Below are 27,595 nucleotides of genomic sequence, written 5' to 3'. Positions count from 1 at the left end.
AAGTGGTCAAGTAGAACGTGTCAACCAGATTCTAGAAGACATGCTTCGAGCTTCTGTTATCTCATTCGGAATGGATTGGGAGAAATGCCTTCCATTTGCCGAATTTGCTTATAACAACAGCTATCAATCTAGCTTGGGTAAAGCCCCTTTTGAAGTTCTCTATGGACGAAGGTGTCGAACACCCCTTAACTGGTCAGAAACCGGGGAAAGACAATTCTTTGGCCCGGATATGATCCAGGAAGCAGAAGAGCAAGTTCGCATTGTTCGTGAAAAGTTGAAAACAGCCCAATCTCGTCAAAAGAGTCAATATGACCGAAAACATAAGGCTATGACTTTTGAGGTTGACGAGAAGGCTTACCTTCGGGTTACTCCTCTGAAGGGAACCCATCGTTTCGGTATCAAAGGCAAATTGGCTCCTCGCTACATTGGACCCTTTCGCATTCTCGCTAAACGAGGAGAAGTTGCCTACCAATTGGAACTACCTCCGCATCTCTCCAGAGTCCACGATGTCTTCCACGTTTCTCAACTCAGGCGTTGCTTCTCGGATCCTATCCGTGGAGTGGACCACGAAACGCTTGATCTTCAAGATAACCTCACGTATCGAGAGTACCCCGTTCGTATCCTCGATCAAGCCGAGCGTACCACTCGACGTCATAATATCAAGTTTCTCAAGGTTCAATGGTCGCACCATTCTGAGAAGGAAGCAACTTGGGAAAGGGAGGATCGTCTTCGACTTGAGTACCCCGCCTTCTTTCCGGAGGAACCTAAATCTCGGGACGAGATTCTTTTGAGTGGGGGTGAGTTGTCACACCCTAGCTAGTTCATGCATTAGAGTGTTGCATCATGTCTATTTTTCTCAACAGAAACTTGAAATGGGGATGACAGAACCCCCAGCCCCCTCTGAAACCAACTAGGGTTTACTAAAAATATTTTCAATGAACCTGAAATGCCCTTCTAAAATGTCCATCATTTTTGCCTTGGTTCAGAACCTCTGCCAAAAGTGGTGCACAATTTTCTAGGTCATCCTAAGGTCTTTGAATTAAATCATAAGTATTTGAGTTTGGGCATTTAAATTATATAAATTATTTTAAATGCTCAAATAATCCCAAACTAAAATGTTCCATGCTGGATATATTCCAGTTAATGGCCATGAGCAGTTTGGTGAATTTTGGAGTTGTTTAGGTATTTTTAGTAAGTCCACAAAGTTACAGAATAAATAAAAAAGATAAATAAAGAGAGAGAGAGGGAACTAACCTGGCAGCCCAACTAGCCAGCCCACCTAGCCGGCCCAGCCCAGCAGCCGCTCCAGCGAGCTGCTTGCCTTCGCCAGGCAGGCAGGCAGGTGCTCGACGGCGGCACCAGCCCGCGCCACGCATCTGCCCGTCACCCTGCTTCCTCCCCTCGCCTCTCTGCTGGCCTGGACGACCTCCACGTCGCGCCCCGAACCCCGTGGACACATCCATTCTTCCCCTGCCTCTCTCCCTCGCTCTCCCGCACCATGGCCGACGCCACCGTAGCCGCACCGTCGCCGTAGTCGAGCTCTCCGTCGTCCTTGCATCATGCCGTCGTGTCCAGGAGCTCCGCCGCCCTCCTCTTCATCGAGCTAGCCGAGCCCCGAGCGCTCGCTTGCCCCGAGGCCTCTGCATCGACCTCGCCCGACTCCGCCATCGCCGGAGATCCCCTTCGCCGTCGCCGCCGCACCAGCTCGTCCCCGACCGCGCCGTCTGCTCCCTCGAGACCGCCGTGAGCCCAGCTACCTCTCCCCCTTTCCTTTCTCGCTCTCGAGCCCCGTAGCGACTGCACGTAGCTCACCCGCACGCGCCGCCGCGGAGCTCGTCGCCGACGTGACTCCGGCCACCCACTGGCCACACCACCATGTCCAACGCACTCACCGCACTCGTAGGAACCCGTAGCACCTCACCACGAGCCTCGCCGTGCTCCGTAGCCTCGGGTTCATCATCACCCGAACTCCGGCGACCGCCAAGGTCGTCGCCGGCGCCGTTTCCGGCCACCCCGAGCTCAACCACCACCACCAAGAGCTGCGGCTTGCTCCCAGCTACACGTAGATGCCCTCCGCGGCTCTTTTGGTCGCCGGAATGCACAAAACCACTCTCGCCGCCGCGTTCGGCCTCGCCGGCGGCTAAACGCCGGTGAGTTGACCCCGCTGACCCCTCGTTTGACCACGGGTGGGCCCAGTTTGACCCCCCTGGGTCAATGACAGGTGGGGCCCAGCCCTGTTAACTAATCAAGATTAGTTTTAATTAATATTTAGTTAAACTAATTACACTGACACACGGGACCCACTAGTCAGGTTTGACCTGGACTGTTCCGTTGACCGCTGACGTCATCCTGACGTAATGCTGACGCAGTAATTTATTTACTGGAATTATTTTTATACAGGAAATTCCAGTAAATACCACAAACTTCAAAAAATCATAGAAATTAATCTGTAACTCCAAATGCAAAGTTTTATATATGAAAAATGATCAGAAAAATCCAATCTATCCATCTGTACTGGTTTCATGCATGTTTAAGCAAGTTAACCTGATGTTTAGTGCAGAACAAGATAAAGCACTTATAAGGGCCATTTATGAGTTTGAAACTTGAATCTTTGATTCAAAATGGTTCAAACCCATCTGGTCTTAGTTGCATTAGCCCAATACACTCATTTTGCCATGTCTCATGCATGCATCATATTGTTGCATATTGTTTGGTGATGTTTGTGTATCGGTGCTCTTTGCGGCAGGTTCTGCCCCCGAGGAGTACCACGATTACCCTAACGAAGAACAATACCAGTGCACCGACCCATCAGGCAAGCAACCAACCATTTGATCATATCGATACAATCCCATGTTCTCGCTTCTGCTCTCTTTTACTGCATTAAGACAACGCGTTTCAAACTGCTGTGTGCTACGGTAGTTGAACCCATTTCCTCTGCATGACCTGTCATTGCCACAGTAACTAGATGAAACCCACTAGCATGTGTAGGAGTTGATTGAGCCATATGTATGTGTTGTTCCTACCTTGCTATGCCTGATTTGCTTAGAGTCGTGTCAGGTCTGGTTCATCTGGGTGATGGGCTAGAGTGAAATGATCATGCCGGTAATGAGAGTGATGTGTTGAACACGATTTGGTAAAGGTATCGATGAGAGGCCATGTAGGAGTACATGGTGGGTTGTTTCATTGAAGCCGACCTTAAGCACTGAGATCTGTATGTGTGATTTAAGATTCAGCTACTACCATGCATTGGGCCCTGAAATATGACCCCGCTCGACTTCTTATTCACCCTAGTCCTCTGTCCAGGAGTTGCAAGTAGTTTCTGGTGTTTGTAGCTTACTGGAGGCCGTGGACAGCGCTGACCCGCGGGGTGGGCTGTGATGCGGTAGGTACGTGGCACGGTGTACCGGATACCCGTTAGGTATCTCGGGAACCCTGTACACATCGTTCGGGGCCGTATGTGGAAACCTCGGCCGGACTCCCTGCGGATGGAACCTGGATAGGCGATAAACCTGGACTAGAGACTTAGGTGTTTAGGTAGGTCGTGGTCTACACCCACGTCGGCTTTCGCTTGAAGTCTGCCGAGCACATGTCGTGTGCAGACGCTAAGTGGTGGAAACATGTATGAAGAAGTACACCCCTGCAGGGTTAACATTATCTATTCGAATAGCCGCGTCCGCGGTAAAGGACTACTTGGTTGCCTATACAGTTCATAGACAAGTAAATGGATACTACTAAAAATCTCAAGATAAGCGTGAGTGCCGAGGATGGCTCTTCCGTAGGATGACGGAGGTGGATCCTCGGTGGTGTATTGAAGTGGTGTGTAGTGGACTCGTGTGCGCAAAACCATTTCAAGTTGGTGTCTCGTAGGATAGCTTAGCCAAGAGTCAAAGCTGGCTTGCTGCAATAACCCCACCAACCCTTCTTGATAATGTGCATGTATGTAGGATCTGATGTAAGTCTTGCTGAGTACCTTTGTACTCATGTTGCTTTAATTTACATTTTTCAGAAGACGCTGCAACCCCTTCTGATGGGTTCTTCGTAGACGTTGACATCGATGAGTAGACTGAGGCCCAGGTGGTGATCCTGAGCTTGTGAAGAACCATGTAGTATAGCCAGGCTTCCCCAAGCCTCTTTTATTTTACTAGTTGTCTGTACTCAGACAAGTTACTTCCGCTGTTGGCTTGTATGTCTGTATGACTTGTATGCTGGGTCGTGTGACCCATACTTGTGTGTATGCTATGTATGGCTCTCTGAGCCTTTAAATAAAGTACTTGTGTCGTAGAGTCATGTTGTGATGCCTTGTTGTATTTGCACATATCGAGCATATTGTGTGTATGATTGAAATGCTTGGTATGTGTGGGATCTGACTATCTAGTTGTTTATTCTTAGTAGCCTCTCTTACCGGGAAATGTCTCCTAGTGTTTCCACTGAGCCTTGGTAGCTTGCTACTGCTCCGGAACACTTAGGCTGGCCGGCATGTGTCCTTCTTCGTTCCTGTGTCTGTCCCTTCGGGGAAATGTCACGCGATGGATACCGGAGTCCTGTTAGCCCGCTACAGCCCGGTTTACCGGAGTCCTGCTAGCCCAGTGCTACAGCCCGGATTCACTTGCTGATGACCGACACGTTCGATGCTAGGTCATGGATGCCTGTCCCTGTAAGTTTGTGCCGCTTTGGGTTTACGACTAGCCATGTCAGCCCGGGCTCCTTACCATATGGATGCTAGCGACACTATCATATACGTGTGCCAAAAGGCGCAAACGGTCCCGGGCAAAGGTAAGGCGACACCCGTAGGAATACCGTGCGTGAGGCCGTAAAGTGATATGAGGTGTTACATGCTAGATCGATGTGGCATTGAGTCGGGGTCCTGACAGTTGGTGAGACTCACCACCACCTGTTGCATCCTTGACGAAGACATATATAGATGCCTAGGCCTGTGACGTGAGGTGGGGATAGAGGAGACAAATCTGCGCAAGATGGCTACCTGTGATGATCGACGACGAGTTGAGAGGAAGGCAGGGGATGAGTGTCGAGGTCGGGGAAGCAGGGAACGAGCATCGAGGTCAGGGAGGTAGGGGTGGTGCGATTGGCGGCGGCCGAGGTCGTTGACTGCAAGGCGAGGGGAGAAGGGAAACGGGATGCACGCGAGTGATTAGGGAGGACGTCGTGCGCGGATGGTTAGCTCCCCTAGGCCCGGTCGACGGGATCCCAAATTAAGGGGCATCTATGACGGTAAGATTCTACTACTAGAATCGATGGCAATGTAGCGGTCTGATGATGGCCTTTTATCAGACTATAGACACGAAGTGTTTCCCAATAAATAAAGCTTTCCATGTTATTACACATATGACACTGCTCACTACGAAGATAGTAACATAGACTAATAACATATGCATATTACTAGTCTAAGTTACTCCTCACTATGACTAATCTAAAAGTTTGAGAGCCTAAATAGAGAAGGGGCTTGTGTCTTGCATTCAAGGCCTCCTCTTAAAGCTACTACCACATGCGTGCATGGAAGATGTCTTCTTCGCAGAAAAGCATCAAGACTATTTGAAGAATGCGCTGTTTCATAACAAGTTTAAGCTATTTAATGAGCCATGTTATCTAGGAGTGGGACATGTCATGATGAAGAGGGACGACGTGATCCTCCTCTTCCAAAAGATATCTGGGACATGTCATGGTGTTGGACATGTTATCTAGCGCGGACTATGTGATTTTGGACATGTATGGAGGTTTTGGACAAATAGGCTGTTTCATAATCACATCTATGCTATTCAACGCGGGCTGTGATTTGGGAGATGTCAGAGTTTTTGGACCAATAAGTTGTTCCATAAACTCGTCTAAGCTATTTTATTTGGCACACGTCATGCAGTTTTTGGAGAAGGGTATATGTATATGTATTAAAAAAGAAGGGTATATGTATAAAATTTTAATTATACGTGCAGAATATTAGTACCAAATCCTTTTGTTCTCTTTATTTAGTTATGTCTCTTCAGATTGTACCAACACTCTAATCATACGGACTGAAGATATGACTACAAAGTCAATTTGCTCTCTTTTTACAACGATCTCGACACTCCCATGCCTACGTTACCAAATAACCAACCTTCATACAGAAGTCTTTTCAGTCACCGCTACAGTGGAAACAAACAAGTTCTCACACGAGTACACACCTTGCTTTGTATCCGACCCATAGATATTTTTTATCTTGTTGCTATAGATGATTTACCAATAATCCTAGACGTATATATGAGGATGTTAAAGCAGGGTGGCCCCTCCTCCCCTTTAATCTCCAAATATGAAACAGATACGTAACTAGAATCCGTAGAATACATAGAAGGGGGTTCTAACTCTAGCATTACTCATGCTTTATACACCAGTACAACTGAAACACTATAAAAGTAAAACCCATGGCTTGTGTGGCAATGCAGCAGGAAAGTTCAGATTTACATAAGATGCAATGACACTGACAAAATACGAGCTGGAAATTGGACAACAGTTATACTAGACGTTTCCAAATGATCAAAGGATGTTTAATATAATACAGGATTGCATAAAATACATGCAGTAAATATGACTTAAATCATTGCCCCTCCAGCACCCCTAAGAAATGCCTGTTCAGAAGTAAAGCAGAAATGTGTTAGAAGCTAATAACAGAATGTTAGCTGCCAAATGGACAGCGTACGAGTGTTCTAAAGAGTAGTTTACCAACTTGGTCGCTTTGACGCACTGAATCTGCCTTTCTCTCTTTTCACGCTGGCACTCACCGCACCAGCTAGAAAAACCCATCTGGTATTTCTTCATCTCCCTGAACACGGAGCTGAACAAAAGAAGCAATAATTCAGCTGTGCAGGCTCCTGTTAGTAACATTAAATTGTAATAACTAAGGATGTGTTTGGTTGGGAAAAGGTAATGTAAACGTAAAGGTAATCAGATTACAATGGCACTGTTAACTGTATTGGTAAAAACTGAAATCTGTTTGGTTCGACACATGTATTTTTTTTGAAACAAGGCAAAAGATTTGCCATTTTCATTAATTAAGAAGAGGTTTCGTTACAAGCAGACCGCCAAGCGGTCAAAAGGCAAAACAATTACTCTCGCGGCATTACATCACGCAAATGTTTGGCGCCCGCAATGGCCCAAATGGACACTTCTTCTTTGATGCATCGCATGATGATCGCCAGCGGCGCCGCCTTGTTCCTGAAGACGCGCGCATTCCTTTCCTTCCAAAGTTCCTATCCCACAAGAAGAAGGGAAGATAGAGCTTTCGTGGGTTGACCATTGTTAGTGAGTAGCGCATCCCACCAAGATTTGACCGTGTTAAACCGGAGCCAAGGAGTAGTGGGGATATTTAGACCAAGCCAGGCAAACACCTCATTCCAAACTCTAGTAGAGAACCTGCACTTGAAGAGGAGGTGAGCCACAGATTCTTGCATCTGATTACAGAGTGGACATCGGTCACGATTAGGCCATCCTCGCTGTTGGAGCCTATCGGCAGTCCAAATTCTGTTTTGAGTGACAAGCCAGGCAAAAAATTTACACTTGGGACACCCAAGCCTTCCAGACTGTGGCATGCAAGCTTGAGCGAGTAAGGCCAGCAAACTGCGCCATATAAGCAGACCTAGCTGAGTACTGGCCATCGTTGGTTAACTTCCAAAGGATGGTATCCTTGACACCAGGCTGAATGATGACATTCAGAAGCTTCTCCCATAATGCCAAGAATTGTTGGAGGTGCTCAAGCGTGAGGCCGTTATGGTAGTCAATTTGGTTTATCCAGTGCCCATCCCTCAAGGCTGTGGCAACAGATGCCCCCGTCTTGCGTGAAATCTCAAAAATCTTTGGAGCAATGACTTTTGGCCTAAAACCCTCCAGCCAAGGCGACTCCCAGAAGGAAACCTTCTGTCCATCGCCACATGTATCGGTAATGGCGCATGGAAGGCCCATGGCGCTGCGGGGAACAGGCAGACGCTGGTTGGTCCTCGCATGGCTGGGTTGCTCGCAACAAGCACTTCGAGTGACAAAAACGGAGAACAGTGTGGGTGCTCGTGCTGCTCCTCGTCGGAGGAGGGTCGACGGAGAAGATCGGCGGCAGAGGGGATCCATGGAGTAAGAGATTGCAAAGGAGATTCGGGTGGAAGAAGACATTGCTGCTCGCCACAGGAGGGTAGGAGGGTCGACGGAGAAGATCGGGGCAGATGGGACGGGGGAGGGAGCGCTCGCTGGAAAAGAGAGAGAGCTTCGTTGCGGTAACGGGAACCGATACGGGGGGGGGAGGGGGGGAGGGGGGTGCTTGGGCGGAATAGCCTGTAAATAGTGCCGGATCAATTTACGGGGTATTGTTTACAAGACAACGTTTACCAAACAGATGTATCGGTATGCATTGACGCTGTAATCAGATGACGGATGAAAAACTCCGAAGTAACTGCAATGTTAAAATACTTCATGCATACATGGAAAGCTGTTGGGTTCTCATTTCAACAACCATCTGAGCATGCGGTAGTCATGCAACAGTTATACGACATGCCACAGGGTCAAATGGAACCAATTTTGTTTTACATCTTATTAATGACCTAAAAGCATCTGCGTCCCTTATTATCTAAATTTGGTGCTACTTCACTTCTGCTTTGTATATACTCAGATGATTTTTCTCGCCATGTATGTGTGTGTGTTCATGTCTTCCCTAGTGAGATATTATCTATCTACAGGAGTTCTGCCACAATGATCCGTACACGATTAAAAATTGCCACTATTCCTGCTTTTCTTGTTGATTCTGGAGGATACAATTTACGTAGACCACTTTGTCACTGTCATTCTGTGCAGGGCACCCTTTCTCAGTTCCTTGCCCTGGTCCTCATGCTCAGGTACGCGTCATCTTCTTGCTCTAATGGTTGCTTCTGCTGTTCCACCTCATTTTCAGACTGGGGCTTGGGCCATTTCTACTGCCAACTTAACTAGTATTCAGCCTTTTCCTGCTCTTAGAATCTTTGTAGCAGCGTACCTGTTTAGTCTAGGCTTCAGCTCTTTGATTGTGTGTGCTATGCATGTGATTGTAGCACCCTGTGAGCACACTATGCTGACCACTCAGTATGTTGAGAGTGTTTGTATACGCTACAGTACTGAGCATAAGGAATATCATTGTTATTGTCATGTTGGCCTACAGATGTCGGTTTCTGAGGTTATATTCTTGATGAACCATGTCCCTTCTATGTTCGGTCTTTCCCTGGAGCTTCTCCAGATTTTTTTGTCTATCCACTTTTTCAACATTAGTTTCAGTTGAAGGTGTTAGAGAGATAGCTGTAGTCTTGTATGATCTCTTATGTATTTCCTATTCAATACGGATTCCTATCTTACTACTTCTCATGTACATGCTATATTGGCTAGAGCCCATGGAATATGTTAAGTTGCTACTTCAATATTAAGCTTGTTAAAGAGGCTTGAGATTAGCGCACAAATCCTATAATGAAATTGCTCTAACCAAATAAATGCTCAAGTCTTACGGCTATAAACTCTTGGCAACAACGGAAAGTTGCATAACTAAAATACAAGCAACATAAATACAAAAAGGAATCAAAAATATAAGTAACCCACAAAACCATTAAGATATGAACATTAAAAAAATATCATAGTGGGGAAGTATGATAATAACACAGTATATAAATGCATGTATGGCAAATTATTTAACTATGGCGATGAAGGCTAGAGAGAGTGGACATGTCCAGATGCAAAAATAGGCCACTGAGAAATCTTGTGACAAAATTGAAATTGCAAGAAGAGATCTGAATACCTTCTGCACCACAAAAGCAGATTCATTCTGAGCCCTGATGATGTCGGTCTAGCACCATGTCTATGACGGCCACGGTGAAGTACAGCTCGTCCAGGAACATGAGAGTAATCATACATTTCCTGCAGCCAAGATCAGGCATGGGAATACTTGGTTGAAATTGCTTCCTCCTATACTTGATAATTATTTCTTTGAAAAAAAAGGTAAAGTATGAACTATATTGATTTGCAGGTGCTGTATAACTGATGTGAACAGCTCAACATCCCTATCTTGCCAACAGCTGATGTCAAATTCCATGCGCGAGAATTTTAGAAGTAATGCATTCAAGTTAATCAGTATCAACAAAGATGGCAAAACCCAGCATGCATGGGCACATGGACAAACAAATGAGAACCATATAAATCTTAAAAGAAGAAATACAATAATTGTGTTAGTTCACAGTAGTTACCAAACACTATGTACCTCGTGCTGTGTTTCTGAGTTCACATGATTCTCGCAACGGATGCCACGAAAGTATAATTCACCACCTGAGAATTGCTTGCCAAGGCAAACATTTAATGTGACCTCAGAATCATCAACATGGAAACCTGCAAGTCCGAATATTTGACTTGCTTAGATGGTATCTCTAGGCACTAAAGAGGTGGCAAAGCAGATGGACTTGTCTTGCAGAAAGTGTCATACGAGAAGTGACCAAAAAAATGTAAGTAAAGAAAAATAGAAGGAATGAAAGTTCTGGTAATTACAGCTCTCCTTTCCAAAAATCAGGGCATATTTTCTCTTGCGCATAAACCAAGAGAACATTGAAAGTGACCCAATACCCCTAATTATTATATCTTAAGTGTTATATTTGATGATGCATGTAGGAAATATAGTGGGGTATAGAGGGACCAACGCACTTATTTTGCGCTAGAATATCAGATACGCCCTATGCAATTATGCAGGCAGCTACGCTTGTGAACCAAAAGTACATCATATATTTTTCAAAGAAACGAGCACAGAATAACAGAGCATACTAATTGATTTGAAAATTATCAAACAAAAAAGGTCATCTTGCCATAATGCTGGATTACAAGGCATACTACAAGGTAAAATTGTGTGTATCAATGTTGTCTGCAGAACCCGTTAAGGCTAGAACATCACCATTATGATATAAGATGACCCAACTGAGTGATTGGGAAAATATGACTTTATGTGACCTCGGCAAAAATTACAATCATTTCAGCTCAGTTCGACATATATATGAACTCAACTATTTGGTTTTTTTTTTCTGTCCAGATCACAGGAAGTCGTGTTTTTTCAATCAATCCATTAGATCATCTTACATTATAGTCCTAGTGTCATAGTATTTTTGTCATGATTTTGGGAACTTCTACAATGTTGAAATCTTAAACAGGTTATGTGGTAACTATTGATAGAAAATCCTCCTATATAGGTACAATTGTGTGTATCAATGTTGTCTGGAAACCCCGTTAAGGCTTGATAAAGTTTCGACAGTTCAAAAGTTCTCAAAAGATATGAAACAAATACTAGAACATCACCACTATAATATAAGAGAGGGAGATGAAAAAAGACACACCTAGGGTGTGGAATATCGAGTTGACATGAAAACGAGCTTCTATTCTGAGACAAATGAGGCCAAGGCCCATAACATAACAATCACTACGAATCATCAGCTGACAAGTGACAAGGAAATGAAAGTCACTGATACACTAGGCAGGAAACATAAAATCACAAGACAGCTATGGCCAGTTTAAGAGCACCAGTTTTTATAGTGGATATATACACTTCTTGCAGACCATGATCATCACGATGGTAAAACTAAAAATCAATAGTACCACAGCAATATTGTATCAGTCCACATTAACCAAATGAGCTATGTCCTTCGCGTTTGGTAGAAAGAGCCACTATGAGTATCTTCCACATATAGATCTAATATGTGGCTTTACTTTGTTCAAACAGATATATGAGTTGAAAGAAGGCCCAAGAGGTTGTCTCATGTGCTATCCTCAATATAAAGAGCGGGGGGGGGGGGGGGGGGGGGGGGGGGGGGGGGGGGGGGGGGGCACAGACAGTAACCCTACTTATTTTACAGCATGAGTATCCCTCTAAAAGGCACCCATCCAGACATGCACAATTCAAGAACAGAGGACTTCAAAAATTTCTGGCGGCATCCTTGGAAAAAAACAATGGTAACTTTACCTAGTTCAACATCTCTGTCTTTCCCATATTCAACAACAAAAGCATGATGAGAGTCCAATGTTCCTCCACCAACCTCAGGGTAAAAAACTGAAGGTTGACACAAAGAACATAATATTAATGTGGAAGGAAAGATATGCTGAAACAATTAAACCAATAGTGATTCTTCCTATCTACAACAGTACAGCAATAAATCAAATAACCTTTAGAAATTGGAGCTATGAACTCCTCCATGAACTGATTCAGCATAGCCTCCAGGCCAAAATCATCAAGGACAGCACCATACTTATTCATTGTATTTGGCCTCATTATCTTAAATTTCATTGCATGAACCCACTTTTCAAAGTTCTCTACCTACAAAGATGTAAATAATTGCTTTCACATTGTAGAAAAAGCCTTCATAAGAGCTAAGTTGGGTGTTAATTACTTTACCATACCTCCTCCAATAGCATGTCACAAAAGTTGGGCTGTAACATAGCAAATGAAAAAACACCAGCAATTGGTTCAGTCATTATACTTGCAATGCTTTCTTCTGTATTGGTTCTTACTGCTTCAAGGAATGTTGGTAAGAAGAAAGCCGAAGGATGCATGCTGTACAATTCTTGATGAAGTGGCTGTAAGTAGGCAAAAATTTGAATTACAAGCAAGCAAACAGGAAAGAAATAGTCCTCCAAAAAATAAAACCATGGCCAGTTACTAGCCACACTTCTATCTAAAATATTTTAAAAGATCTGACAAAATGGTGATGTTGAGTCGTGACTCCTGTGGCACATGGTAGCCAATACTTTTAGAATTATATCATGCTCAGCCTGTATATTTTCCCCATTGTAAGGGCTTCCTGCATATTTACCACCTATCCATGTGTGTCTCCCTCTCTCTCTCTCTCTCTCTCTCTCTCTATGTATATATATATATACAATTGTATGTAGTCAGCGCCGTAGCTAGGATTTCCCCACCACCCAGGCCAGCTTCGTTGGTACAGCAAACACTGTAGCTACAGTATGGTACTGTTGTCAACGAAGGGCTGGCTCTCTACGTTCCCAGGCCACGGCCAGGGCAGCCCGGGGCCTGCCTACGCCCCTGTATGTAGTATCTGTCAAAACCAAGTATATACGTGTAGTATGTAGTATATAACAATGTTTAGGTAGTATATATACTACTTTTTAGGTAGTATGTACCATATTTTGAGCATACTCTTTTTCACGTACAAATATGTACGTATTTCACAAATATAACAGAACCTATGAGCTCATATGCAATTTTTTCGTGTAACTTGCTTTGAAATATCTTAGATATAGTGTATTAATATATGTAGAATGATAAAGTAGTATATATACTACTACATGATAGTATATGAGACATGTGGGGTAACTACCACCGGGTGGTAGGATGTATTTTCCCTATATATACATATATATATATAAACATCCGAAAACATATCTTGTGGACGGTCTAAAGCACTCATGGTATCATTATGAAAGTACAGGCTAAAACTGTGAAAACCTAGAAATATACCTAACCACTATCCTACTGCAATAATTCTCTCTAAGAAGAATGCCCATGTCGTGGAAATTCTACCCGTAAGGTAACGGGTTACTCCTACAGCACATCCTTGTATAATGCTCAAGGCTCTAGGCTAAGTAGCAGGAGCAAATTTTAATTTTGGCAGAAAAAGGGGAGAGCTCCCCGTTCCTGGTTCTATTGTAACCGGATTCCCGGAACCACAAGAATCCTTAGAATGGGAATCCAAGTCAGCACCTTTTTCTTGAGATTTTGAGAAGAGTTGCTCTTTGGAGAGAAGAGTACGATGAAAGTTGTTGGCCCCCAGGAAATACAAGTTACACATTTCCTAACATGGTATTAGAGCCTACGTTAATATTTTTGCACGCACAACTCATGCTTGAATCCTCCATCACGCCGTCGTCATCTCTTGCCGATCGTCGCTCCTTCCACTTCCCATCATTGCGGTTACGGCTGTTGTTGCCCACTTCACCCACCACGTCTCCCCACCGCCGTTTCCCGTGAAGGCTGCCGTATCTCGACCTTCAACCGCCGCCCATCAACACGACTGCCGCATGGCACCCACTAGATAGGCTTGCGGTCAACACCCGCCCAACTTGCTTAGCTCGCCCACATCTTCTTGCTGGATCAGCTGAAGCACGTCAACGCCCGCTGGATTAGACACCCGGCTCCCTTCCCTACCTCGATTCGTTGACGCAGGCAACCGGCCTGCTCGACCCGATCGCGTTGCCGCCCGATTGGTCCGCCCGCCTGCCAACATCCTGCGCTGACCCACTAGTCTAGACCCTGCCCGAGTTGGTCCGACGCCGGATCAAGCGGTTGATTCGGGACACGGTTTGGGTGCCTATATTGACTTGGGCGTCGGCTCTCCGTGAAAAGAAGAAATAAGAAAAAAAAAGATCCAATGTCTTCATCGTCGGGCTATGTCGCCATTCCTTGATGCTCGGTGATTTTTTTATGGTACTAATTACACCGAGTCCATTGCCTTTATGCGCATTCATATGCGTGGCATTCGTTTTTGGGGCATTCTGTCCGGCGAGGTCCCCTAGCCGCCACAGCCAGTTCCTCCTGTTGCTGCTACCCCGCCGACACCACCAGCTCTTGTTGCAGATGCTTCTCAGGCTACTAATAAGGATGCAGCTAAGGTTGTTGATGATGCTGCAACTCATGCTTATGAACAGCAAGTCTTGGCCTATTAGGAGGCTCTTCCCACTTGGTAGGATGCTTCGTCTTCTTACACAGTTACTCAAGATGATGATGCTCGTGCTGCGGATGTTCTCACATCTACGACGCGTTTGGTTGGAGACATGTAACGTTTTCAGTATTGTTTTCAGTATTGTAATTAGAATACGTTGTATTAGCTCACGAACTGAGCGATTACACGATGTGTTTGGTTCAAGCAACGGAAAAGGAAACCGTGGTCTGCCGCCGCCAGCCTTGTAGAAGATGCTCGGCTGCTGGGATGGCTTGCGGCCAAATAAGAGAGCGCTAGTTGTTCATGGTGGCGCCGCTGCTCACGGTAGACAAAGGAAATCGACCATGCTGCTGCCCATGGTGGAGATCGGCGGCGCTTCTGATCACGGCGGAGGGGGATCGCCGGCGCCGCCGCTGCTTACGGCGGCGACTCACGGCAGCGAAGGGAGACCCAGTGTTGCTTCCCACGAAGGGGAGGAAGATCTCCGGTGCTGCAGGCTGCTACTGGGTGCTCGTGGTAAAGAAAAGATCGGGCGGGCGGAGAATTGAGAGAGGGGAGCGATAACGGACGAACAGGGTTATTCCATACCACTCCATATGTGCTGTTTTTGGTTTTACGAAGAACCGTTTCCGATTACAAGGGACCCAAAACCAGTCTGACTCAAACAAACACAGGTAACGTAATCCTAAGCCGCTGTAATCAGAAGACGGCGGAAAAATCGTCAACCAAATGAGTCGCTAGTGTGTTGCCTCAATTTGCCTCTGATTTTATGGGCCTTATTACGTCTTTGAAATGTGGACTCTCTTCGCCAGCGCTATAAGCCTTTTGGTGATGCCTTATACATGTTTGTGGTTCGCCAAGAGCATGCTCCTCAGCAGGGTGACTCCACTATTGATGAGTTCTACACACAAAGCTTTGCTATCTGGCCCCAGCTTGACTCTCTTTGCACTACTGGTTGTGGTTTTTGCCAGTGTGGCATTGGCATCTTCTCCTAGGCCTTCAACCACGATGACTCAAAATCATGCATCTTCGTCGGTTTCGACCTTGGGGATCCTCACCAAGGAAAGCTGGTACCTCTCCATCGAGCAAAGCAACCAACAAGCTCACCAACGACTTCGACCATCCATACTTTTGACACCAACAATGGAAGCAAGGTCGGTTAACCTCAAACCTTGACAAAGGTATTGCGCTCACAAAGGTATCCATTTTAACACACTTATCTTCCCCTGCCATTACCCTTGATAGCCCCACCATTAGTTGAGCATACCTTTACACCCATTGAGACTAGGCGACTAGCTATCCAAGTGTTATCGGGCCTCGTGAACTTGAGCACCTTAGTGACTCTCATGAATCATATTGTGATACTTGTCATGCATATTTGGTGAAGGCTCAATGGAAGTGGTGGAAGGAAGAAAAGGGGCCAAAAAAGAGAGCAAGAGTCACAAAAGAGCTTATAAGCAAAAGAGTTGAGCAACAAAGATACTTGTACCAAGGATACATTTGGTAGGCAAACGTTACACTTGTATTGTAGGATTGGTGCCAAGTTCTATCGCACAACCAAGCTATCGTCTCCTTGTGTTTGTCCAACACGAGTTTAATCTTTGTTAGGTAAATCTTGTATGCTCATTTCTTTGGCTACACAAGCCCCATTATCTTGGCGTGTGAGTTTCCTTTTGCCTCTATATCTTTTGTGAAAACTTGCATAGCATTTTGAGTTCATTGTGGTTTTCTTCCAACTTTTACATATCTTGGACTTCAAATTGCTTGATTTCGTGCCACTAATCCCTACCAAGCTCCACTATAAGCCTATTGTGTAGGCGTGAGATTGGACAAGGTCCATTACCAAGTGCACTAATTTCATATTGTCAATTGTGAGATCCCTTGATCCATATACAACATCGAAAAGAGGTAATTTTGGTATTGTTCATTTTTTTCATTCGTACCTAGCTAGAGTGTTAACATGGATAGGGAAGGCACATCACCTCCAATCTACACCAACAAGAACCACTTCGATGCCATGTGGGACTACATCGACGCCAAGATGGACGCGCAAATTGAGCTCATCAAAAACATGCTCAACAAATGCAAGTCGTCCACATCTTCAACATCATCTTCATGACGATGCTCAAGTGTGCATGCTTCTGAGCTACCATCTTCTTCAAGATCACACCGACATCGACACAATCACCCACAAGAAGCTCCGACAACTACAGCACGTCGACCACCAACTACGAGGGTGACCATTCCATCTTCGGAAGTGCCCAGATGGCCGACCATGGGATATTCCCTTTGGTCATGGAGGCAAATGATGATGAGCCACACCACATGGCCTTCATCTATGGTGACAGTGATGAGATGGTTGAGCATCGGAATTTCCCTTCAACCAAGGCGGTGTATGATGACTATGGAGACGTGTGCACCAATGCTACTCCAAGTTCTACAAGATGGACCAAATCCCATGTGAGGATGAGAGCCATTCCACCATATGTGAGATTGAGTGCATTCCACTTTGAGAGAGCAATAGAGTTCACTACCACCCCTATGTTTGATTAGATGCTCCAGTTTCCATGTGAGAGCTACCACCATCACATGAGTTAGATGTGTGACTCCACCATATGTGACTGAGTGCACCAACCTTGAGGGAGGGAGGGAGCCACCATATTGAGAGAGTGAAGTAGTTGATAGGTCATGTGAGGCCATCCCTCATTCTAACAACTTAGCCTCTACCTTTATTGTGTCTTCTAATGCTAGGTCTCGTGGACGATGACGCCCTGATCCTCAACAACTTCGCTCCTCCTTTGGACAAGACAATGGCCATGGTGAAAGAAGAGACCCCCCCCCCCCCCAACACACACACACACATGGTTCCATCAAGATGATGTAGATGACCACAAGATGGTCCTTTCCACCACAAATACACCACATGAGTGCTCTTGTCCCACTAGTGGACTATCATGATATTGATTGCTTGCATTATGATGGTCTCCCTATTGTCATGCCTCATGCTAGTTTGACTTTCTCATGTGATGACTTGTTACCCATTTATGATCAGTATGATAATTTCATGTGGAGTATATTAGTTGTTATCCTATGTTGCATAGGATATCTTATGAGAATTCATTAGGTCACATCATGTTTGATAATCCTCTTGCTTTACCATATGCTATGGATAAGATTGTTGACTTACATCATTGACATCTTATCGTCATAACTATGCCTATCCCATAAAATGCAATTTAATTTGCAAATATGGCATGGATGACAAATTTGTGGTTAATGGCATTTGCATGACTTGTGAAGTGTGAACATACTGCATGCTTTGCATCCTACAAATACTATTTGTCATATGCCATACCATGACCACTTCGCTTTGACCATGCATTACTTTATATGTCAATCCAATTTCTCCACGTGTTTGCTTCTAGCACTTGTCTTGCTTGCAACATGCTTACACTTACTCATGAAGAAGCCCCCATAGTTTCCTCATACATGTTAGGAGAATTTGACTGATTTTATGTGTTGCATGATTCCCATCATTGTGTGCACGATATGCTTATCATGAATACAAATACCCGTGTTGATATTGATGCACTATGGTTGAATCCCCATTGTGCTATGCATAACAACAATCATTTCATGATGGATGTCGTATTTCTATATCATGCATCAAACTTACTTGAGCATTGCATATCTTGTGCTAACACCCAACGTACACATACACAACATGATAGATGATGCGTACATATATCACACGCACACATTGTTTCTTTTTCAATGTTGTGTGGGCACCCACGCTTATTCGTCAACCTCGCAAGCACACGAGTTAGACGAAACAAGCTCTTGAGAGCAACCAAGATGTGCTCTACCATGGAGCATTTATCCTCCATTCCTTTCTGCAACACGACTTCGGGACCTTATTCTACATGGCACTCACATGGTTATGGGGTATTGTTCATTTCACACTTTGTGCCCACCTTACCATGTTCATTTTGCATGTCATGATCATTCCTATATCACACGGACATGCACTTGTGACCCATGCTTTGCATTATACAATACCCATCCTTATATTTCTTCTATGTATGTTTGCAAGCTTGGTGGAGACATTTATTATTGCCATGTTCCATGTTTGTTACTACCTCCGTCCGGGTTTATCGGGCCCGAAAGCCATGAAGCCCCGTTCATAATTACTAGGCCGCTTACGTTAGTCTCGCTTGTTCGCATTTGTCCATGCCTTGGGCAGTTAATTCCAGCCGAGACATGCAGCGGCCGTTCCTACTTTCGAGCCACATCAAGCAGCCATGGTCAAAAGGCAGTCAATGCAGGGGTAACCTTTTGCCATGCAGCGGTGAGGTACACGAGAAAATGTTTTGCATGCTTACCAAATTTCAGCATGATGATGGTAGCATGGGCAGTCAAGGCAATCAATGCATCGAGCATGATGGTTGACTTCCACGAATCTCATTTCGTGCTGAAATTTTGCAAGCATACAAAACATTTGTCGAAGTTTACCAAAAAAACTCAGAATTTTTTGAATTTTTTACTATTTTTTTTAATTTGTTCATCAAGGAGCATTTGAGCTTAGGAGCAGATACTCCATGTTCGATAGTTCTCTTCTACTTAGTTAGCAAATTGAGGCCTTAACTACAATTAGAAAGTGTTTGTGCCCATCTACATGCATGGCGATTCTAATAGCTACGCCTTGTCAAGATATTGTACTAAAATAAATAATATTGTCAACTTAATGCTTACACTGAAATACTTACATCTGTGACTAAGTTGCATGTAATTCAACTCATCTTTACTTCCATATTCATGTGCCTAACTAAAAGGATCTCCACATATATGGCATGCTCGATAAGAACATTTATAAGTATGAAATTCACATGGCATGATGGATTGTAACTTTTTAACTATGAAAATTCAAACACCCTACGCACTAGACAGGCTTCTATCCAATCCAGCCCACAAAACAAACAACAAACTTTGCAAAACACGTGTCGATTCTAACATACGGCTGGTTGTACAAGACAAACACGTTGCGCCATACACATTTGTTGTCGCACAATTCATAAAAAAAATCAAAAGTTGTAAACCAAATGGTATACTTATATGCATGTTGGATATTTCTAATTGCAAATGTATGTGCACGCGAGAATAAAATTGGCAGTTATCCATCTCAAAATATTTAGAATGTAAGTCCATGCTAAATTGCAAACCTTATAGAGGTGGACTATCTTCTGCCTGTATTCTTTGTGCCTATGAACCTACACCAAAAATAATACATCATATGAGTAAGCTCACTTAAGTAACAGGGCACAACAAGAAGCAAGGTTGAAGTGTTGGAAGCAAGCCAAAGCTAAATTCAACTACAATGGGAGCGTTTAGATCCTTGGCAAGAGTACTTATATCCTTGCCGGGCAAGGTTGAGTGTTAGGGACTATTTAAATATCTTAGCTTTTGTGGGCCAGCTGACTTAGGTGGGCTAGGAAAACCTTGCTTGCTCAGGAGAGCCAAATCGGCTCGCTTCCAATGGCGAACTTCTCGCGGAGACCAATTCCTGACAGTAGTTTTCAGGATAAGGCTGGTAAAGTAAAAGAACCAAATATCTTGACCAAGCAAGGTTATCAAAGTGAAAGCTGCTAGATGAGCTAGCCGAGCTATTGCCCAACTAAGCAATGGAACCAAACACTCCCTACACTGTTTTGCTTTGACATTTTCATAATCCAGTTGTGAATATACAAAGCTCACTTCCAGTGTAACAATCAGACTTTGTAATGAAAACTGAGCTCGAGTATGAAGGATGCAATATTGCTGTTCTAATCTAGTATCTCTATGCAACAACTCCGTCTAAATTGCCTAAATATGTACTAACAAATCCTACTGCTGCTAAGTAATAAATATAGCCCCACATTTCTACAGCTTAGTTGATTAAATATTGGACCTGGCAAACAAAACCGTCGCTGTATGGCTAGCTGCGTTGCCACTTGCCAGTCCATACTGATATTGCAGGTGCAAGTAATATCACAAGTTAAAAGGACATTATTTTTACCTGCAACTTCTACTCCTACTACCCAAGTGTTCAGAATGACGTTCCATTAAAGGGCAGCCCGATGCACGTAGCTCCCGCTTGCGCAGGGTCCGGGGAAGGGTCCGACTACTTTGGGTCTATAGTACGCAGCCTTTCCCTACATTTCTGCAAGAGGTTGTTTCCAGGATGGTCACAAGGTAACAGCTTTACCGCTGCACCAAGGCTCCCCTTCTCGGAATTACGTTTCATTCCCAAAAAAAATATTCCCAAGTACCCTACCTAATCAAATCGCTAAATCTAAGAAAACATAGATTTAAAAAAAACTGATGTTACAACTTACAAGTGAAGGAAAATAGTAGTATGTCCGTGATAACTAAAAATAAAAATTGTAGTAAAAACTTGAATTACTTCTCTTTTGTACTTGTGCTTATTGCTATGCTAGATAAGTATATATCACACGCATCATAATATACATTGCTTAGGAATAATATATACTCCCTCTGTCCCAAAATTAGTGTCTCAAGTTTCGTACAACTTTGTACTAAAGTTACCTTCACTTATTTTGAAACGGAGGGAGTATATATATAAGGAAAATACATACTACTACCAGGTGTAGTTACCTTCACTTCCGCCACCATCCGATTGCGGCAAGATCGGAGGTTACCTTAACGGGCCATGGGTGGAGAAAAGGTCGATTTATTTGCACCCTCTTTGGTGGTTTGTTGAGCTTCCGATTTTCTTGGCTCAACCAACCGGTTAGGTTGTCTCTTATCTTATACGTAGTATTTAAAGAAGATTGGATCTAGATGACGCATGCAATCCAAACAACTCCTCTCTTCCAACCAGATCAAAACGACATCAACAGAAAAAAGGTATGCACCATGGTCTTCCATTTAGAGGCATCTATATGACATGTAGATTGATTTTCTATATCGCTCTTGTTGAATCAGGCTGTACCTGTGCAGTGTCGAAGCTACAGTCACTTCTCTGGGCGGGCCAATACGGGCCAGGTTAAGAAATACCATTGAAAATTTGCTTTCTGGGCCCAGATGACAATACATATACTCCCATTGTGTTTGGAGAATTGAAGTATGGAGTATATACCAAGATATGTTCTGGAGAATATGGAGTATGTAGACATTGATTGGCTAATTGAGTTAGTATGGAGGATATTAGGATTCTACAGAGAGCTTAGATAATATAGTACAACCTTAGTATTCGGAAGTGTGGAGTATATATATACTGGAACTTTTAGAGAGTATAAGCTTGTCACGCTAGCTTGCCCTATATATGATACCCGGCAGGTTGTTTAGATTTCTTTTCTGAACGAATAAATAAGATATCCGGTCAGTTGCACGTGTAATAACTCTATTGGATTTTCCACCTATCCTCTAACCCGTTTGGGTGGAGGAATATGGGTCACATGGCAAGCAAATAGGTAGGGGGTAACTACACCCGGTTGTAGCTAAAATGTCTTGGACAAAACAATGTAGCTAATTATGCGTGTGGGACAAAACAATGTTAGCATGTCAAACTAACCCCAATAAATCCTAGTGATGTTGCTTTTAAAAAAGAGCTTACCAGTATATAATCTTAAATCTACCAAAGCTTGTTGATATCATGAACATAATTTTCCATAAGGTTTGATCAATCAGTTATAAAACCACATCACCACACAGCTAAATTACTCAGCTTAAAAAGCTTGAATGTGATAGATGCATTCGGGAGAAAAATATTATGTCTTCACATGCATGTGTTGACTCATGAAAGAGTGTCAATCGACTGGGTAAAAACTGAACAGCAGTCATACTAGATCCATGTATGAACGTGACTTATTTATGACAGATGGAACAATAAATAAAGTATAAAGCACTCGATTACACAACTCAAACAAAAATTACCACAAGTTATTCATGGATGCATGTAAATTATATGTGCACCAGAATTCATGGCTTATGAGAATGGCGTTTGCAATAACTCTCATTAAACAAAGTCAGTTGCCACTAGTAGATGAGAGACTGTTACTCGGATAAGAGACAGCCTTATCACATTCAGTTGCCACTGGTAGATGACAGACTATCACTCCCTTAAAATCAAGCAAAACCAATAGCCAAACAAACATTGTGCAAAATTTAATTTATAACATGCAAAAGGAAACAAAGGATTGTCTGGACCACATATAACCTTTCTACAAAACAAGTCATGTAATTTTCTAGCCACTAGACTGCTTCCATGTTAGTACCCACTCGTAGGGCTGCCAAATGGATACAAAATACCTGTAATATTCAACTACCCTTTTGATAGAATACAAATATGGTTGTTATTTTCCCATCCGATTAACGATTTTTTCCAGGTTTATAGTTGTGTTTGAAATTGCATAAAATTATGAATGGAAATATAGTACAATGCAAGATCTGAACATTCCTAATCTTTTTAAAACTATTCATGTCCATCTTCAAATTTGATAAAACAATATACATATTTGGATGGTATCTTTTAGCTCAATGTTATGTCATATTCCTTTAGGTGATAGAAATAAATTGTACGCAAGGTGAGCTATAAGGAACGTGTTGCATGTCATCGCCTAAGTTATAGGGGTATCTAAATAGTACTCCCTCTGTAAACATGTATAAAACATTTTAGATCACTACTTTGGTGATCTAAAACATCTTATATTATTGTACTTGCTATAACATCCTATTCAAATTCATGAGTGCCCCTTGACAAATATGCATCCAATTCATCAGTTGACACTCCTACCAACCGCAATTTTTTTTCCTCACCAAGTACCAGCTGCCCCATCACCCAAATATGCCATTAGCGGGACTGCTATCTTCCACCGCATCTGCTTGCTTTCTGCTCTGCAAGTTGCAGCAGTTAGGGCACCTCGAACGCTATCCCCAAAAACGGACACACTATCCGTCTGTGGACCGCGTCCGGATGCTTCCACGGACACGATACGGGAGCCTGCCATCCAACCCTATACCTCAAATGTCCGACACTTAACTTAAAAAAGAATATGCCTAATGTTGATTCGAGTGGAGTAATGGTCATTTTCTAATGCGTACGAGTAGATTACATGCTAACTAATCACCTTCTTTAGCAATGCTTCCGCCAAATGTCCGGAATCCCGCAAAGCCCCTGGTTTGCTTCCGGTTTGCAGACGGACAAATACGGATCCGCCTTGGATAGCAAAGTGCGTCCGGGCAGCACAGTCCGGATGTATGCAGGCGTTTCGAGGATCCGTGTTGGAGATACCCTTAGTTCGCCCACCACCTCCAGCGACCAGTGGTGCCAATATTACCCCAGACTTCCTCTCATAGCCAACTCTCCTCCACAAGGCCCCACTGCCGAATGATACTGTCGACCGCTGCTAAAGAGTATGTCCATATGTCCCATATACACATAAATCAGTAGCTAAAGAGGGATCGAGAGCTCGACCTTGTTTCGCTCGCCATGGGGCCAATAGCGCGCGAGTATGTCCCGCATGAAGTGTAGCTTGACATCACGGTCGGCCTCGAGGAGGCTAGGCGGGAGGTGCCGCTCCAGGGCGCTGTACACGGCTGGCGCGTACTCGCCGCGCACGTCGGTGTAGTCCTGCGGCTTGTGCTCCGTGTTCGGATTGAGGCGCAGCCGCCTGTCAGAGTACGCAGCCGCCCCCAACGGCCGGCCGGCCATGCGCGACGGCGGCGGAGCCACGCCATTCCCGTTCGCCATCCCTCCCTGCTGGCCCTCGTCCCGTCGCTCCGCGGGCCCCTCTAGAGCCATGGCAAACGCGGCGGGATTACAACATCGAGCGTATTAGGGTTAGGGTTTGGAAGGGCCGAACTGGGTGAAAATTAGGGTTTTGCCGAGTCCCTCGCTCTCACGCGTCCCAAGGGCCGGGGAGAAAGAGCAGCAGTTTGGGTAGAGTCCTATGCCCGGCTCCACGCCTGGGAAAAAGGACAGCCTGTCTTGTGCCCGAAAAATAGAAAACTAATTTTGGCTTTTCACGTGATGAAATGAAAGAGGGTGTTTTATTCAAACCTCAAATGTAAGAATTACTCGTCTACTCCCTCTGTTCATAAGTCATTCTAAAAATGTCAATATAGACTACCTACAAAGAGGGAGCATAATCTATAATCTATAATACCTAAATAGTTCGTTCCCACTATCTTATTTTTATTGACATGCAACCTATGCACATCAGCAGGTCAGCCACATCATCTTTCTACAACCGGCTTATAGGTGGGACCAACCAAAATTCAGTAGCGCAGAGAACAACCACCTTAGTGATCGGTTACCAACAGAGGGACTGACCACAACGAGACCAGCGTACATGGCGGATGTCTCCCTCCCTCGATTCAATTGAACTCATCAAATTCCCTTTTCCCCTCTATACAGCCAGGCTCGACGGTTGAGATCTCATCTCACGCCACTCCGGCAGCCTCCCACTGCAGCAGCCTCCTCGTTGACAACCCCCCAAGCATGCCAATCCACCGCATACACAGCAGAAAGACAGGGCCGGTGGCGAGGCTCGTAGTTGTTGACGTCCTGCTTCAGCACGTCGCCACAAATCCAGGCCATGAATCTTCCACTATTGTCCTCTCTCTTCATCTGCTTGGTACCACTCACGTAAAGAAATTCTGATAATTCGATGGATTTCCTTCTGTCAGAAGTCATGTGTCGTCCTCCTATGGTTTCCTTAATCTTCCCTCAATCAAGCCATGACAATGCGATGGAACTACCATTGCATCAGCCGCTACAAAGAATAGCAAAAAAACACCTCATTGTCGGTGGCGATGGTGCTAATGGCGTCACAGCAGAAGAAGATTGTGTTTCTTGCTCTCAATATTGTGCCATCGGCAGCCAAGCCTTCACGGGCCCTCGCCACCAAAGACGCGGACTGTTGCTGATCCAGGCCCCGTGGTAGCCACCATGAGGGGCTCGGATGGGCCAAGCCCCACATCCCGGCATCAAATCAGGCTCCTGACGATCCACAGTTCCACACTTGCCACTGCCAACATCCTCCTGCAACATTACCTACGCCTGAGGTGGGGGCTCACCTTCCCTTCTATCTCCTTGGATATGAACGAGTTTTTTTATTTAGTAGATTGTTTGGAATATCAGATTTATGGGTTGCGACAAAGCTACTTTTAGTAGTACGAAGCTTTGTTCTATCTAAAGCCAGTCTATCTACCATTCAGGTTAGTTGCCTACGAATAACTACAGTCATGTTCAGTACCAATAACTATGCACAAGTACAATCCTAAATCTCTCCTCTCTCATGTTAATTTAGTATGGCTTTTTCTAAAATTATTTGCTAGAATAAGAGCATATGGCATATTCAAGTTCTTTTTAGGTGTGTTGTTCCCTAGCAGTTTATTCTGCTATGATTGTTATGGGGTCGATCTGATACCCGAGTATACAATTATGTGATTTATATTGTTTGTTCTTCCCCTGCTGCACGCTAAAAATGAATTATGGTGAGAAATGCAAGCTAATTCCTATTTTGATGCATTAACACCGCAAAAAGCTCTCAGATTAGCATGAAGTCTCTTTATTTCTTGCTCTGATGCACTTCTAATAGATAACCAAATTATATTATCTTAAATTATTATAAGTTCCTTTTTATGTTAGCGATGCATTCTAATTACACAAACATGGAGATACTCTTCAATATGCTTTTTTAAAATTTCAATATCATTCCACCAAAGGTTCAAATAAACCTATATTTATATTATTTCGACGGTTTCATCATGTCGTGCTTCATAAAACCACCTTCTATTTGATGCTACAAATTCTCGCAGCAAAGCACGGGGTATCATCTAATATAAATGATGTTGCAGTACATGTCGTCTCAGTGCTTCGCGGGCGAGAGTACCCTCCGCTTCGCCCATTTCCTGGTGGCGTGTCACGGGGCCTCTCGAGGACTCTTAGCGCCACCCGATCTACCCAGACAACGCGCATTGTTACTCCTGCAGGAGTTGTTGGGTTTCCCAACGAGGAATGGTGATGTAGATAGCAGCAAAGTTTTCCCTCGGTTAAAAACCAAGGTTTATCGAACTAGTAGGAGCTTCTAGACTACCAAGATAAGCAGCACCTCCACACACAAAAAAACTTGCACCCAACACGACAAGAGGGTTCTCATTCCCCTTATACTCGCTAGTTACAAGGTTAAAAACAAGTAGATAGATAGTGATAAAGTGATACGATAAATAAAATAAAAGAGCCATTTTAGTAGCAGAAAGTATTTATGAAGAAGGGACCCGGGGGGTGCATAGATTCACTAGAGGTATCTCTCTCGAAAGCAACAAATGGCAGGTGGATAAATTATTATTGGACAATTGACAGAAAAGTAGTATTTATAACTATGACCATTCATGGCATGGGGTCAGTTCTTTTGGCAGCTTAAAAAATAAGCCGCCTCCACCCCAGCCTCTCCTATAAACCTCTCTTCTTATTTGTTGGGGCTTCTAAACTAGTTATGGGATAACTAATGTAGAAGTCTTAACAAATTTATGGAGCGACTTCTTTTTTAAGTTGGGAAGAGGCAACTTGTTTTTTTAAGCCGCCCGAAAGAACTGGCCCTATAGACATTCATCCGCGATAAGTAGAGCGTTATCCAACTGCATGTACTACTACTCCATCCCGAAACTGCTAACCAGCATGCATCTCAAGGTATTAAGTTTACTAGAAACAGAGCAACGCAACAAGCAAGATGACATAATGTAGACACAAAGAAATCTAGCAATAAGATTAAACTTTGTCATTTTATCCTTAGTGGCAACAATACAAATGCGCGTCTTGTCTCCATTCTGTCACTGGGATATAGAACACCGCAAGATTAAACCCGCTACTATGCACCACTTCCTCTGAAGAACTGCCTATC

General features: G+C 44.0%; 1 protein-coding gene across 5 annotated transcripts; it reads right to left on the bottom strand.

Moving 5' to 3' along the window:
* Nucleotides 1-6,396: 6,396 nt before the first annotated feature.
* Nucleotides 6,397-24,640, bottom strand: LOC123069898 (2-oxoglutarate and iron-dependent oxygenase domain-containing protein CP2). Of its 5 annotated transcripts, none has more exons than XM_044492864.1 (10): nucleotides 24,166-24,637; nucleotides 19,913-19,960; nucleotides 12,415-12,591; nucleotides 12,181-12,331; nucleotides 11,981-12,067; nucleotides 11,358-11,396; nucleotides 10,244-10,368; nucleotides 9,785-9,903; nucleotides 6,709-6,820; nucleotides 6,397-6,614 (listed from the first exon to the last, which is right to left on the bottom strand). In XM_044492864.1, the coding sequence occupies exons 1-10, from the start codon at nucleotides 24,490-24,492 to the stop codon at nucleotides 6,579-6,581; spliced, it is 1,221 nt and encodes a 406-aa protein (XP_044348799.1). In that variant the 5' UTR covers nucleotides 24,493-24,637; the 3' UTR covers nucleotides 6,397-6,578. The 5 variants fall into 5 exon arrangements, with proteins under 5 accessions (XP_044348799.1, XP_044348800.1, XP_044348803.1 ...); XM_044492865.1 differs by having other exon boundaries at nucleotides 6,713-6,820; XM_044492868.1 differs by lacking the exon at nucleotides 19,913-19,960 and having other exon boundaries at nucleotides 24,166-24,640.
* Nucleotides 24,641-27,595: the final 2,955 nt, after the last annotated feature.

The sequence above is a fragment of the Triticum aestivum genome, chromosome 3B (genome assembly GCF_018294505.1).
Source record: "Triticum aestivum cultivar Chinese Spring chromosome 3B, IWGSC CS RefSeq v2.1, whole genome shotgun sequence".
Lineage (NCBI taxonomy): Eukaryota > Viridiplantae > Streptophyta > Magnoliopsida > Poales > Poaceae > Triticum > Triticum aestivum.
This window is presented reverse-complemented; position numbering and strand designations above follow the sequence as displayed.

What these genes read in the sequence shown, in the direction of transcription:
- LOC123069898 (XM_044492864.1), bottom strand. Translation starts at nt 24,492, where the DNA reads ATGGCTCTAGAGGGGCCCGCGGAGCGACGGGACGAGGGCCAGCAGGGA. An exon ending in ACTCAGAAACACAGCACGAG is followed by an intron (nt 9,904 to 10,243) that starts GTACATAGTGTT and finishes TCTTGGCTGCAG; the next exon opens with GAAATGTATGATTACTCTCA. An exon ending in GCGTCAAAGCGACCAAGTTG is followed by an intron (nt 6,615 to 6,708) that starts GTAAACTACTCT and finishes ACTTCTGAACAG; the next exon opens with GCATTTCTTAGGGGTGCTGG.